A 15,156-nucleotide genomic window follows, 5' to 3' on the forward strand; every position below is an offset into this window, starting at 1 on the left:
CCTGGCAGCGCGCGTCAGCGGGGACCGGCAGAGCGAGCACATCTCGGGGCGGGCCAGGGCGGCGGGTCCGGGGGCAGGAGACGGCCGGCCGGGAAAAGATGCATCAGTGGAATATCCGGGAAGACGCGCCTGTGGGGACAGACTCTCGTCTGCATGTGCGAGGGTCTCAGGGGGACAGCGGCTTGGTGTTCGCTTTTTCTCGACAGCCTGGAGGGGCCTGTGCATATGTCGATGTAGGATGGCGTGTTGATGAAGGGAGGCGGCTTGTTCTAGTTTGTGTGAGATGATTTTAAGCGGTTCGTGGAGAGATTTCTTAAGTTTATATAGCCGCGCTGATTGGAACGAGTATTTGAAAGGCCATATGTATAGTCTCAAACCTGTGACTCCCTGGCTATTATTTGTTAGGCTGAGACAAGGTGAAAGTAGCTAATTGGTTTGTAGAAACAGTCAAGGCATGAGAACAGATGCTCTGCAGACGTGGCGGAGGCCGTGCAGGCCAGAGGCTGGAGTTGCGGGGCTAAGGAGGTAGGAGACTCGTGGCCAGAAGGAAGGTTCTTATTCCTAGGGCCTCGCAGCGAAGCCTTCCGTCCCCTCCTCCCCCACTCTCGCGCGGCCGATGACCCCGTCATCTGGTCCTCAATTCTGGCACACTCGTAAACTCCTTGAGGGTAGGGCCCGCGTCTACTTGTCCTTGGGCCCGTGCCCGGTGCCGTTGCACGCGTCCGTTGCCGTTCAAGTGTCCTAGCAGGTGCGGGGTGCTGATGGAGGGAGATAGCCCCCGGGGAGGAAGGGTAGGGCTTTCCTCTCATTTATTTCTGTCTCCTCATAATAGAATGAAGGGGGAGGAGCTGAATTCTTTCGCGAGGGAACCGTGCTCCCCCCTCCCCACAAACGAACGTGGAATTTGGTCTGGTTTCGGGCTGGCAGCCGGCCCGTTTTGTGTGTGTGGGATTTGGAGACAAAAGTGGAGTCTGGGCCAGCTTTCCATTTTGTGTCCCCAGACCTCCAGGGCCGCGTGGTGTCAGCTTGGGAGAGCCCTGCCTGGCCGGCAGCGGACCTTGGTGCTGGAGGCGAACGCTGGGGAATAGTGTGTGCGCTTTCCACTGGCGCCTGCGGGTGTGAAGTGGAGTCTAAGCTGGCAGGGGTCTTTGTGTTTCCCCTTCCTGCTGGGGCTTTCAGTGAGAAACGGTTCCCTCCACCATAGCGAAGGGAAGCGGGAGTGTCCCTCCTTTCTTCTCCGTGGATATGGATACGTGCCTCCATGGATACGAGGCACTCCGTGGCCTTCGGAAAGGAGGCCAATTTGTTATTAGTGGAGGGAGAGTCTGTTCCCGGCTGCACCGTTCACCGCACAGAACCGGGTGACATTTGACACCTTTGCTCTTGAAGGTCTCCTTAAGTGTTTACGCAGGCTCACGGAATGTACCTGGGAGCTGGACTTTTAGTAAATGTTCACCCTGTCATATGGATCTTTAAAAAAAAAAAAAGCTTTACTGAGTTTGCTTAGCATAAAATTAACCTGTTCCAAGGACAGCGTAACGGCTATTAGCACATTAACAGAATTGTGCAGTCTCTGGCACAGTGGGACGTGAGGACATCTCCGTCATCCCAGAAGAAAGCCTGGGCCTGGCGGGTGTTCAGTCCCCATTCCTCCCCCAGCCCTGGCAGCTGCTAGTCGACTTTCTGCCTCTGTGATTGGCCCTTTCTGTGCCTGTCCGATGCGTGAACCTTGCACGCTGGGGCTTTTGCGTCCGTCTTCGTTCACTTAGCCCTCGGCACCCCATCACGAGTGTCTGGCTTCCCCAGGCCAGGTGGTGGGAGCCTCAATTTTGAGTCAGACGGACAGAGCTGGACTCACAGCTCTCCGTGTCTGATGGAGTTGCGACCCGCGTGTGTAGCCCCAGCCCTTCGCGCAGTGCCTGGCACGTGACAGGCGCTCGGGAAACGTTCGTGGGGTGGTGTTGCCTGGAAGGAGCGTGGCAGCCTTCCGCGTCACTCCAAGGAGAGCGGCTGAGGTTGCGCTTGTGAAAGCAGCTCTTGGGCTGCAAAGTGGCAGACTTCAGGCTTGTGGGGGTGATGCCCTGGCTTCCCCCCGGGGACGGGAGCCGACTCGTGTGCAGGTGAGGTGTGCCCAAGACCACTTTGACAACCTGAGGGCAGGGGTCACGGATCGTCTGCCCAGACACGCGCATACACGGCGGTTTCCGCTCAGCTCGGGGGTTCCTCTGGCCTGCTCCTTTCAGCTCCGATCGAGAGGAGCGAACAGACCGCGTGCCTTCGCAAGTCACGGCCGCCTGTGGAGGTTGTGGCTGTCGGGCGACCTTGAGTTCGGGGCGGTCGCAGTGGCTGAACCTTGAGCGTGGCTCTGAGCGGGACAAGAACGGTCGCAGGTAGACAGTTATTACTCGCCAAGTGATCGAACTGTTCAGAAACAGTAACAGAAGAATGTAGAAACCCAACACCATAATATACATTTGGGTTTTTGAGAAGCATAGAAAGTCGACATGTAAAAACGTTAATTTTGCTCTTTTCAAACCGTTCCTGATAGGGCACCATTCCCAAGCTCACAGCAAAATCCAATTGCCGCTACGAAGTCGAGTGGGTCACTGAGTATGCATGCCACAGAGATTATCTGGAAAGCAGAACGTGTTCTCTGAGCAGCGAGCAGCACGAGGTCACCGTCGACCTCCAGCCACTCAGACAGGACAGAGGTGAGGGTGCTCTGAAGAGAAGCCGGAGGGGGACCGTGAGCCGAGCGGCCGGGGTAGCCTCCGCCGTTGGGGTGGGTGTGTGAGGAAGGGGTGAGGCCTGCCTCGGGTAGCGCCCCCGCTTTCTGGCACCTGCTCAGTAACAGCGTCTCTCCTCCTCTCGTCCCCTTTCCTTAGCTTCATCCTCCTCTTACTACACTTCCGACGGAAAGGAATATATGTTTTACTTGAACGTCTGTGGAGAAGTTGAATTGTCTTTCTGTAGTAAGAAAGAAGCTGCCGTTTGCCAAGTGAAAAAGTCCGAATCCACTCAAGTCAAAGTAGCAGGAAAATACCAGAATCAGACCCTCCGGTGTGTAAACAGCCTTCACGTCATTTTTGAGTGCATGGTGTCTATTCTTGTGAGACTGAGCTGACTCGCCTTATCTTCTTCCTCCTTCCATTTTCTGTAAAGTACACACAGGCCCGTTAAGCCAGCGTTCCTTCCCGTTTGACTTAGGAGAGCTGCCATTTGTCAGCGATCCTGGCTTTCCAATAAGGCCGTTTCTGTTAACGCTGTTCGATTTGTCGTCTGTTGTTTGTAAGGGACCACCCTGTCGGAGAGGCATTGAATTCGGTTACCGTTCCTCTGGCCTTTGCATTTTACAACGCGTGTTTCTGAGGAGTTCTGATTTTTCTCTGGCAGCTCGAGAATCTGTAATGCCATTAGCATTAGTAAAAGTTTGAAACCACTAAGAAAATGCATTCTGTATGATTCCCGTGGCCCTTAACTTGGTAGTTACCTTCACAAAAGCATTACGAAAACGTAGCTCTCTGCAAAGAAGTATGGTCAAGGATCCCTCAGGTAAGACTGTGCCGTGGCAGTCTCTAGACAAACCGCGTGCTCCTTGGGCCTTATTTACTTTGTACAAAATCCGAAACAAGAGTGGAAGAGTTTTCATGCTCACAGCAAAAGCTTCAGTGCTTTCTTCCAGCCAGCTATTACTTTGAAGTAAGAGGACAGGCCCATACATTTGGAACTCATTTCCTTTAGATGTTTTTTTTCCCAGCTGCCCGGAGAGCTGGCTGTTCTGTCAGGACTGATTTGTTGATGGTATGCAGAAGGCTTAACGTGGAAACGTGTAACAATTCAGGTTTCTTTCTTGGTTGTACCAAACCTGTGTGTGTTTCTCGCAAACCTCTAGATACTCCGATGGAGACCTCACCTTGATATATTTTGGAGGTGACGAATGCAGCTCAGGCTTCCAGCGGATGACTGTCATAAACTTTGAGTGCAATAAAACTGCAGGTAAGTGCTGGGGGCGGGGGCGGGGGCGGGGGGTCGTCCTTGCTCGTCGTAGTGCCTGGGACATATGAGTTCTTGGGAGCCGAATGCCGAACGGACCAGCCAGGCGTTCTCCTTCGGACGTGGCCACCGCTGGTCCCCAGACTGGGTTTTCTGTTGTAGCGGGCAGGAGTACCCCTTCCGTCCCATGCCGCCAGTGACACACACATCCTGTTTCCATCTTCCTCTGCTCTCTGTTTGTTTTGGGAATGGGCCCAGCACGGGGCTTGCCAGGAAGGCGTTTCTGTCCTGACTTCTGGCTCGCACCGAAGCGTGTGCAGGTCTGGCAGGGGTGGGTCTGCTCACCACCCTCGGGGGGTTGTCACAAAGAGCTCTTCTCTTGGGAAGAAAGATTCAAGACGACCCTTTCTGCAAATAGTGGCTCTGCGGTAGAGGCTGGATGTGGGGGTGGCGAAAGGTCCCAGGGCGAGTTTAAACAGAATGTCTGGTTTTCCTGAGAGGTTAAGATGAGCTTTCTTGAAGTCACAATGGCACTGGCATTTCAAAAAATTGTGCTACTATCGTTTTTTTTTTTTTTATTAAAAAAATGTTATTTTCCATTTTTTAAAAATGTTTATTTTGGAGAGAGCGAGTGAGAGCCAAGAGAGCGCGCCCACGCAAATGGGTGAGGGACAGACAGGGGACAGAGGATCTGAAACGGACTCCGTGCTGACAGCGGCAAGCCCGATGTGGGGCTCGAACTCATGAACTGCGAGATCATGACTTGAGCTGAAGTCAGATGCTCAACCGACCGAACCACCCAGGCGCCCCCCAAAATGTGCCTATTTTTGAGAGAGAGGGTGCGCACAAGGGAGGGGCAGAGAGAGAAGGGAACAGGGGATCCAAAATGGGCTCTGCACTGACAGCAGAGAGCCTGATGTGGGGCTCGAACTCACAAACTGTGAGATATGACACGAGCTGACGTCAGATGCTCAACTGACTGAGCCACTGAGGCGCCCCTCTGCTGCCTATATCTTGGAGATCTTGGACATGGTTTGCATCTGTAGGGAGTTGATGGGATGCCATCACCATCGAAGAGCCATCCTATCCATTGACCTCCGGGCTGTGACCCAGGTGCACGCAGGCAGACTGAGCCCCCGCACAGAGCTCTCATTCTGGACTTGGCCTGGTTCCAGTCGGCTTACAGCCGCAGAAGCTCTCGAGGCCGTTCCACCCCCAAGGGTCTTTCTGGCTCTTTGTTCTGTTTGTTTTGTGTGTTTCTATGGCAGAGTTGTGACCGTTGGTCACGAGGCAGGCTCCTGTGTGATTCAGCAAGGGCTCTGGGAGAGGCAGCTGTGCCCGACATAAATTGTGCTCCAGAAGCTTGTGTCCGCAATGGTGATGGAGGTCGGCTGGGAGACTGTGATCGGCACCAGGCTCTCGCAGGCCGCCGCGGGCGCAGCGGAGAGGGAGCCTGGGGTAGAGCAGATGGGAAGGCTTCAAATCAAAGTGCCACCCTGTCCCCTCGCTGCGAACTCTCTTGTCTTCCCGTGCCCCTCGGTCTCGCCCAGGAATCTCTTTGCTGTCCCTTTTGAGAACTTCCATATTCAAGTGGATTTGTTCAACACACGTTTCGTCCTTATCATATGTCTAGACCCCGCGAGGCCTGCGGTGCCGTGATGGCCACACATTTGCCTGGCGTTGAGGCTGGAAATGCAGCGGGAGCGAGCACAGTGCCCATGGTACAGGTCGTGTAGGCTGGACCTGGGCCGCGTGCACGCACTGTGCCCGAGACCTCGTCAGAGCGGCCTGGGGTGTGGGCAGCTGTGAGGATCAGCGCGGCTAGGGAAAGAGGAGGCACTGCTTGGTGAGCCCCACAGGGTGCGCAGGAGGAGCCAGCCGGGCGCAGCAGTAGGGTGGACCAGAGAGAGAGGGAGCAGCTCTGCTGAGGGCTGGATGTGGGCAGGTGTAATCAGGTCAGAGCTGCCGCCTCAAAACACCGCTACAGATGACCCCAGAGAGGAGAGTGAGAAGCTCATATGTCCTGCAGAGGAGTTGGGTTTTCTCCGGAAGTCAGCATGGAGTCCCAAGGACTGGAGGTGCGGGGTGGACGAGCCTGGTTTGGGTGTGGCCTGTGGGTGCGTCTCCCGTGTGGTTTGAATGCCCCGCTGCTCTCCCCGGATTCCCGACTTCCTTCCATCGTCCTCACCTCTCCCCAGATTCCGGTCTTTCTTCCATCGTCTTTACCTCTTCCAAGCTCTTAGGACCTGTCTCTGAAGTCCAGCCCTCCTTACTCTGTGTCCCAGGGCCTGGAAACACATCCTGTTTCTTCCTCCGTGTCCCCAGGCCCGCAGGCCTCCAGGGCGCCCGCCCTCCCCTGCTGGCCGACTCCAGTAGTCCCAGCCTCCCTCCGACCTTGTTCTGTTCTGGGCTTTTTATAAACGACTTGGCTGAGATCTTTATGCACGCACTGATGTCACTTGGGTGTGCTGGGAGGAGAGTCGTGATCTGAAAAGATCCCAGCAGGTGAGGAGGATATTGAGAAGGGCACGTAGTCTGGAGCTGCTGGGGAGGGACTCGCGCCCGAGCGCCAGTGCCCCAACGAGTCGGCTCGAAAAGAATACTAGTGGCCATTTTCTCCTCTTCTGTCTTCTTCTTCTATTTTCTTCACTTCCAAATGTGAAAGTAGAAAGAATATTGCAGTGAGAACTCATACAGTCGCCACTTTTTATTGAACAGTTGCTAATATTTTGCCAAATTTGCTTTGTGCGTTGCTGATGGGTCCTAGCATACCACCCACTGCCCTCCCTTCGCGTGACCTCACAGCCTTTATCAGAGCCGACAGGGTCGACGGAGATGCCCTGATGCCCAAAACCCAGTGTCTTACGAGCCTGTGTTGGTTAGGCTGGTGGTGGAAAGACCAGAGGGGGAGATGCCAGATGTTTTGTGAGGGGTTTTGAGTCTGTTCTCGTGCTGGAGTTGGATTATAAAGTATTTCCGATTCCTTTCAGCTCTGTGATTCGGTACTTCAAACTTCAGAGCAAACTGTGGACTGTATGGTTACTTCGTTATTGCTTCATTCAAATTTAAATGTAGAATTTTCAGAGAAAAATTCCAGTGTGGATTTTATTTGGATAAATGTCACATTTTTGCATGCGAATCGGTGTTAATTGGTTACGTCTTACAATGTGGTTTATGGTTTAACTGGGATCTCCAAGAATCGTTTATGCTCATGACACATGGGTGCATAAATTTATTCTTTTACCCTCTATGTGTGTATGCTCATACACACGCATACGCACAACTATTTGTTTTAGTAACTTACATCTCGTTTGCTGCAGTGTGCTCCTTATTATCAGTGATCTTGTCAGGTAAGGACATTAAATCTTTTTTTTTCTAAGGGCAGTATCTTGGAATAGCTACTCACGAATTTAATGGACTCATTACAGTAAAGGTGTATTTTCTTCCGTTCAGAGCGGGTCATCGGAGGGGCTGGATGTGGGACTCTGCTCCACACGGTCGTCTTGTGTCTCCCATCCGGTTGTTGCTGTCTGTACACTTGGCCTCGAAGGACTCTGCAGAACGGGAGCAGCATTTGTTATGGGCCAGAACTAAGTGTCATGGCCCGACCTCAGAAGCAAGGGGGGGCTGGGAAATGTAGCTCAGTTGTGCACCTGGGAGGAAAACTAAGCCAGTTTGGTGAGCAGGTAGCTTTGTCTTTGCGACAGTGTGATGTGACATGGTGCTGCAGGCAGGGCACAACTCGGCACCGCTGGAGAAATCCACTTTCCCTTGAGCTGGGGAGTCGCAGCTTCCTGTTCTTCTGAAATTCGCTGAGTAATTAATAAGAATACAGGTACGGTGCAGGCCGGTGGTCGTGTAAAACTGACTCTCCCTCGTTATTAGTAAGTTTCAGAGGCAGAACCAGCTCCAGGGTAGGGATGGATACCGGAACCATTCCTAGTATTATTTAACGATTTGTAAACCTACCTGGTAAAAGAGAAATGTGGGAAACACGAATCTTTTCCAGACAGTGAAATACAAATCCCGTAGGAGTAAGCTGTGCGGCAGTCTTGTGGGTGGGGTGAAGAGACAAAGGAGTTTCACTGCTGGGTGGGCCGCACAATGGAGGGAGGGAGGGCACCGTGGTGCCGACTAGAGGGGGTGGGCTCCTCGTCGAAAGGGAAGCTGGGAGCGCTGCTGCTTAAAAAGAACGGCTTAAAGTGTGTACGTTTCAAAGAGAAGGAAAAAAAAACCCCACAGGAGTGTGGGGAAGTATTGCCTTGTGGTTATGGTTATGAGCCTGGCTCTGGGGCCAGACTGTCTGGGTTTGAATCCTGGCTCCTCTGCTTTCTAGCTATGAAACCATAGGCAAATTATTTAGCCCCCCTTAGCCTGTAGAAACGGGGCTACAACTGTACCTGTGCCACAGGGTTTCAGGATTAAACATGCCGACGTATATAAAGTACTTAACCCGGAACTTGTTTTCTGCAGCCATCCCCCCCGTAGCACTTAAATGCTCAGTGCCTGGCTCAGATTGTGCTCAGTACAGGTTAGCTGCTCCTGCTGGTATTATAATTATAATGTTTATAATAGTGAAGATTTAAGAGAAATTGCAATCAAAACATCATTTGCCCTTGGTACAAAATATTATTTCCCTTTCCTTTAGAACATTGTGCACTTCAGGGCACCCCAAACCTCAAGAAAGGCACATCATGTAGGAGGTCCAGAGGAAGATTATTAAACCATCAAGGGGTGGAAAACAGAGCTCTATGCCAGCGGTTGACCAGCCTGGAAAGGCGAGGGGATAGTATTTCTAGTGAGGGAAAAATTACCAAAGTTCACCGAATCCCAGGCTACGTGGATCAGAGAAGTGGCCCACGGAGAGCTGGCTTTCAGACCGGAGCTGACCTGTCGGAGCTCCCTGGAGCTGTGGGGACCAGAGCACCGGTTAGGGTAGGGTGTTGGAGGCATACACATGTGATGGGGGCCTGAGGGCCGAGGATACTGGGGCGTCTGGACGCGTGCCTCTGAGCTGTGAGGCTGCGTAGGCCTCGCACGCTTCCGTGGGGCGGCTGTCCGTTGTGACTCTTTCCTTTCGGTCTAGGGCTGGATCGCAGGGAACTCCCCCTGCCCGAAACCACATCAGAAAGCCAGTGGTGCTCGTAGAGCCCGCAGGATGTTCATGAGCCCGTTGGGGGCTGACCACAGCCCATGCGCAGCAAGCCCTGCCTGGTGGCTTACATGGTCCTCATCAGCACCCCTTTCATGTCCTTGGTGAATGTGCTGTCAACAGCCTACTGGCCCGTTGAGGGATTGATGATGGAAACTCCAGAGAAGCCTCTCGAATCTCCGGCGCCTCTGATGTCTGGGCTTGGGGACTGGAGTTTAACTGCCCAGCTGGTGCTGGTGTCCTTGTCGGCTGACATCCCTAGGTTTTGGTCACGTAATCGGGTGGCTTTTCTTCCTTCTCCAATGGCACAGGTAATGACGGGAAAGGAGCGCCCATCTTCACTGGGGAGGTAGACTGCACCTACTTCTTCACGTGGGACACCAAGTACGCCTGCATCAAGGAGAAGGAGGACCTCCTCTGCAGTGTGACCGAGGACAAGAAGCGCTATGACCTGTCTGCGCTGGCTCGGCACTCAGGTAGGGCTCCCGTGCGCCCTGGAGGCCAGTCCGCGCGCTGGCGGGGGCGTTCTCTCGTCTCTTAACCGTGAACGCATTCCGAGAGGCTCCTACTGTTTTCTTCAACGGTCAACTAATCGTATCCTGGTCTTTCTCCCCTTCTCGCGCAGCGGCACGAATTGTTAGACGTGACGCTGAATGAATGAGGAGGCAGACGGTCTCAGCTCGAGGTTGGCATTGCTCCTCCAGTTGGGAGAGTTGAGGCAGAACCGCCAAGGGCCAGGCCTTGTGCTTTGTGATTAGAACGTCTTTTATTTTAGATTTCTATTCTTGTTGCTAAGGAAGTAGATGTTGAAAGTTGCCATCTCACGTGCACGCGTCTGTGTCTGCGTGTGGTGCTGGACGTTAATGCAACACAGTGATGCTCTCATAGCAGATGCACACTGTGTTCACGCAGAGCAAGTACGAGGTTGTGTGTCGATTATGTCTCTGGAAAAAAAATAAAAGCAGAATTTAGAGTCTTAAGGCAGCCTTCAAGTAGGTAGTGTTTCCGCCTCGCACCTGGACTGTCGGGCTTGCGGGCTTGAACACCGCGTGTGAGGGCCGGTGGGGCCGGGGTCAGCTGTACTTTGACCATGCTTTCCTGTCTCTAAAGTGGGGTCAGCAATCCCCATCCACCCTCAGATGCTCTTGTAAGGCTGAAGGGAGAAAGGGTGCGGGAGCCTGTGGATGCCATGTCTCTTCCTCCATCAGTGTGATGAGCTTTGTCACCGAGGCCTGGCTTCACCGTAAACACCGGCCAAGATGGGTGTTACGAGTCTGCACAGCAGGTGTTGTTGAGCGTTGGTTACGTGGCAGGTGCCAGACAGGGTCCTGGGGTCACAGGAGCAAACCTGGTGAGCATGCCCCAGGCCTGCCCCAGGCCTTCTAACTTCCCATAACTTCCCAGAGGGCCGGGAGATTGAGGACTAAGAATGGGGGTTCCCATCAGGGAGATGGAATCCAGTGGGGACATTTTTAGTTTTACCCTTTTAGCAGCCCTGGAATTCAGTATCTGTAGAAGCGAACAGCATAGAGAGAATACCTAACGGAGAGAGAACGGCTTGCCTCAAGTCCCAGAATCGCCCATGCAGTAGGAGCGATGACTCATGTGTTCTGAGTCCCCATCTGGTTTGGGCAGTATAATATTAGAAAAAGGGATTCCTCTCTTGTGGAGTGCTGGAGAGCTTCTTTTTGAACACGAGATGTCTATAAATGTTCAGTGTCGGCGCGTTTGCCTCGGAAGCAAATGTCCTTTGTGCGTTAGTAGCTCGGCACCCGTTAAGCTGGGAAGGGTGCCATGGGGAAGTTCTGGTGCGTATGTGTTCGGGAAGAGACAGGCTTTGTGCGGTGGAAGGAGAGCATCCAGCTGTGTGTACGTGAGCGATTTGCCTGCCTCCTCGGGCCTCACTTGTGTTGCGGTAAACTGAGCGGTGCTGTTAGATCCCTCTGTTCAGCCTTGTTGTTGTGTGCGGGATGCACATGGGGCCAGGGGCCTGTGCGGGACGCAGAGATACGTGCACTCTGTCTCCCAGCGTGGGCCGCCACGCGGGCTCTCCTGGGACACGGGTATTTCTGGAGGGGGGGGGGGGGGCTCGTGCAGACCGCTAAGGATTGCCTCGAGCAAGAGCCGAGCTCCTTCCTTGCCGGCTTCAAACTGTCCTCCCGTCTTCTGGCTTGTCAGCCCACTTCCCTCCCTGTGTCCTTGTCCTCATTTGTGTTTGTGCAAGCATCTGTGGGTTCTTCTGGGTTGTCGACAGCAGCACATAGAGCTTCAGAATAACTGTGTTACTTCCGACGGGCGGCGGGCTTCCCCCTCTGAACCCCGGTGTCTGTACGCCCTTCACACGCAGCTCTCCTTCACCCCTTTGGCGGCTGTTCTGGGAACACCGTCGGCTTGTGGTCTTGCTCTCAGCACTCATGTGTGCTCCCTCGACCTTCTGTGGAGTCCTGATCCTGCTCATAAAGGAGCACATCACGAGCCGTTTGAGCTCAGGGACCTCGGTGTCCTGTGATCTCCCAGAAGGCAAGCATGCCCCACGCTCGGTCCACTGGTGTGGGAGACGTGGCAGCTTTCTTGAGCCTTCCTGGGGGTCGGAGGAGGGCACGTTACCAGTGGCATGGCGTTCTGCCTTCCAAGGCACGGTCTGCCGTCCTGATTTGCTTTTTTTTGTGTGTGTGTGTGTTTGTTTATTTTTGAGAGAGAGAGAGAGAGGGAGACAGACCAGAATGTGAGTTGGGGAGGGACAGAGTGAGAAGGAGACACAGAATCCGAAACAGGCTCCAGGCTCTGAGCTATCACCACAGAGCTTGATGCAGGGCTTGAACCCACAAACCCTGAGATCACGACCTGAGCCAAAGTCGGACGCCCAACCGACTGAGCCACCCAGGCGCCCCTGCTCTTCCGTTTCTGATTTCACACTCTCTGCCTACTTCTGTTGAACCTGCTCTTCCGAGGAGGTTTGTTTCCGTCACATTAAGTGAGAAGCCTGAGAATCTCGGTGAGTCTCTGTGTCTCCGTCTGCCCACGTCCAGAAATGTGAGTTTCATGTCCGGTGAGCTTTGGGCCTTTTCCTTTGGCTTAATCACCATTTACAGTGTGACTTTTAGCCTTTGGCTAAAAGCAGATTCTTTTTTTTCTTTTTAAATTACAGAACTGGAACGGAATTGGGAAGCCGTGGATGGCAGCCAGAGAGAAACAGACAAGAAGCATTTCTTCATCAACATCTGCCACAAAGTGCTGCAGGAAGGCCAGGCCAGAGGCTGTCCCGAGGACGCGGCCGTGTGCTCTGTGGGTGAGTGTGCCCAGAGCAGGGGTCGCGGTGGCGGTTTCCCTGCAGGCGTGTGGAGCTCGGCGGCATCCAGTTCGGAGCCAGTTAGGAAATCTTCCTGTGGTTTATGCAGATCTCCTCTGTCTCAGTTCAGCGTCCACAGGGTGATAAAAAGAGGTGATGATTCAAATGTAGGTAACTGCTTGTTGTGCTCTGGCGGCTACAGCACTTCCGTGTCCTGACGTCGGCCAGAGCCTCCTGATGTCGGCTAACACCATAGCCGGGAACAGAAGGAACCACGCTGGGAGTTACTGGATTATCTCTTCACTTTGCAGCTTGAAGAGTAACCTTGCCAGTACTTGTGTAAAACTGATTTTGAGGCTTTTTTTTTTTTTTCATTTAACAGCTTGACTCCCTGTAATTGTTAATAAGTTAGGCCTTAAGGCAAGTGAGCTCTCATTGTTCTCTTCATATGAGTACTTGTATCCCCGAGGGTTCTTTTTGCAGTAGTTTTGTTGGTCCTCCGGCTTTCCCGAGGAGACCTCTCAGTGTGATGCAGATCTTCAGCATGTTCGTTGTCCCTTAAGACTCGCCCTGAAGATGAGAGGCAGGGAGAGGGATCAAAATCTGTTACTAACCTTAGACAAGGAATTGTGAACTCAGGTCGGGTGTTCGGGATTGCCCCAGTTTCCAGAATTGGTGATGTGTCCTTGGGAGCAGGTCTGGGTGTGCCCCTGCCACTGTTTAAGAAGGACGGGGGACAATTTCAATGCTTCCTAGTCAAAGTCAACTGAACCAGGAATGAAATAGGCCCCTGCCTGGCTTGCTGAACGGGTTCAGTTAGTTTCCGCTTTGGTAATGGGACAGACTCTAGTCTCTTGGCTGTGCTTCCAAAAGGCCTTGTGTCTCGGGGGGAGCCGAGGCCCTGAAAATAGGGGAACGGTGTTGCTTCATTGGATGGTGTGACACGAGAGCTTGCTGTCCTCCTTGCCTGCCCCTGGAGGACGTTGTTTATCGTTGCTGCACTTTTCCTACTCAGCCCGGAGGTGGCCTTGGCATCCCCCATGTGGCTGCCATTGCCTGGCCAAACCTGTCACTCAAGAAAAACCCACCGACCATGGGGCCAGGTTATGCGGTTGGGGAATGGACCACGGCGCACCTGCTGGTGGTTCCTGGCTGATTTTTATATACCTCTTCATCGGCATCATTATCATTTTTAATCACGTGTCCTGTTTTGTTTTGTTTTTTTTCCTGTTTCTCTTTTCCAGATAAGAGTGGATTTAAAAATCTAGGCAAATTTATTTCTTCTCCCACAAAAGAGAAAGGAAACATTCAACTCTCGTATTCAGACGGTGATGATTGTGGCCATAAGAAAATAACAACCAACATAACACTTGTGTGCAAGCCAGGTAAAACATTTTAAAAAATGGGAAAAGGCGGGATGTTTTAGTGGCTTTTGCCACAGGTGTGCCTGCGTTCTTTGTTTCTCTTGGGCCGCTGCCAAGAGGGGAGGTAGAAAGGGGTTGTGCTGAGTGTTTCAGGTTCTAGAACCTCTAGTGGTGGTCTCTTGGATTTGATCCCCCACCCCCACCCCAAACCAGTCCAGAAATGGAGAAACCATATGGTGTCGAGAGAGTTGTGTTGCAGTGTTCCAAATGAGTTATGGGTCTCGGCTCAGCTTCCTCTTCCTGAGGACTGATACCGAGAGTTGCCATGCTGGCTGTTGACCTTCTTCCACAGGCGGGGGACTGTACGCGGTTTAAAAGTGTTGTCCAGGATCTCACATCTAAACACAATGCTCTCCTTCGCCCGCCTGTATTTATAGGTTTACATTGTTTTTATGGGGTCAAATCTATATGTAGTCATGCGTTTTTGGAAAATGTTCCTCAAAACATGTATTTTGTGAATGCTCTTCTGTGTCTCACAGTTTATATTACTAATTTTTAGGGACTCCCTCGTTGATAATGGTTTGGTCTTACTATTTTTAGGCATTTCCCCTATTGTTGGGTTAATTGCATGTTTCCAGTGTGGGTGATGGTGCTGTTGCGTATCCCTGTCTACCTCCTGCTGCAATATTTTCTTTGGATAAATGCCCAGCTGTGGGATAAGGTCAAGGGCTAGGACTATTTTTGGTTTTGAGTGTTTTTTAAATTGTGGTAGAATACACATAATGTGAAATTTAGCATTTTTAAGAAACTATAGTAAAATACATGATGTGAAATTCAACTTTTTTAAAGTTAAAAAAAATTTTTTTAACGTTTATTTATTTTTTGAGAGAGAGAGAGAGAGAGAGAGACAGTGCGTGAGCACGTGTGAGTGGGGGAGGGGCAGAGAGAGAGACACACAGAATCTGAAGCAGGCTCCAGGCTCTAAGCTGTCAGCACAGAGCCTGACGTGGGGCTCGAACTCATGAGCTGTGAGAGCATGACCTGAGCTGAAGTCGGACGCTGAACCAATGGAGCCGCCCAGGCACCTGTTAACATTTATTAAAGTGTATATAGTTCAGTGGCATGGAGGACATTCAGTGTTGCGCAGCCATCACCATTGTCCATCTCCAGAACGTTCTCATCTTCTTGAGTGAACTCTGCTCCCACTGGACACTAATGCCCCCCCTCCTGCCCCAGCCCTTGGTAACCCCCCTTCTTTCTGCCTCTGTAGGTTTGACCGCTCTCAAGACTTCAAGGAAGCAGAATCACGGTGTTTGTGGGACTGTTTTTAGACTAGGAATGATTAGCGATATCATTCT

General features: G+C 52.4%; 1 protein-coding gene across 1 annotated transcript in view; it reads left to right on the forward strand.

The window, feature by feature from the left end:
- Nucleotides 1-15,156, forward strand: part of IGF2R (insulin like growth factor 2 receptor) — a 104,252-nt gene that overhangs the window by 42,511 nt on the left and 46,585 nt on the right. Inside the window, exons 8-13 of the mRNA XM_086708267.1 lie at nt 2,549-2,711; nt 2,886-3,060; nt 3,893-3,996; nt 9,457-9,621; nt 12,294-12,434; nt 13,679-13,819. Of these exons, the coding sequence (XP_086564393.1) occupies nt 2,549-2,711; nt 2,886-3,060; nt 3,893-3,996; nt 9,457-9,621; nt 12,294-12,434; nt 13,679-13,819 (889 nt within the window). The remainder of the gene's footprint in view (nt 1-2,548; nt 2,712-2,885; nt 3,061-3,892; nt 3,997-9,456; nt 9,622-12,293; nt 12,435-13,678; nt 13,820-15,156) is intronic.

Source organism: Puma concolor, chromosome B2, assembly GCF_028749965.1.
Source record: "Puma concolor isolate L17-30 chromosome B2, mPumCon1.1.hap2, whole genome shotgun sequence".
In the NCBI taxonomy this organism is placed as follows: domain Eukaryota; kingdom Metazoa; phylum Chordata; class Mammalia; order Carnivora; family Felidae; genus Puma; species Puma concolor.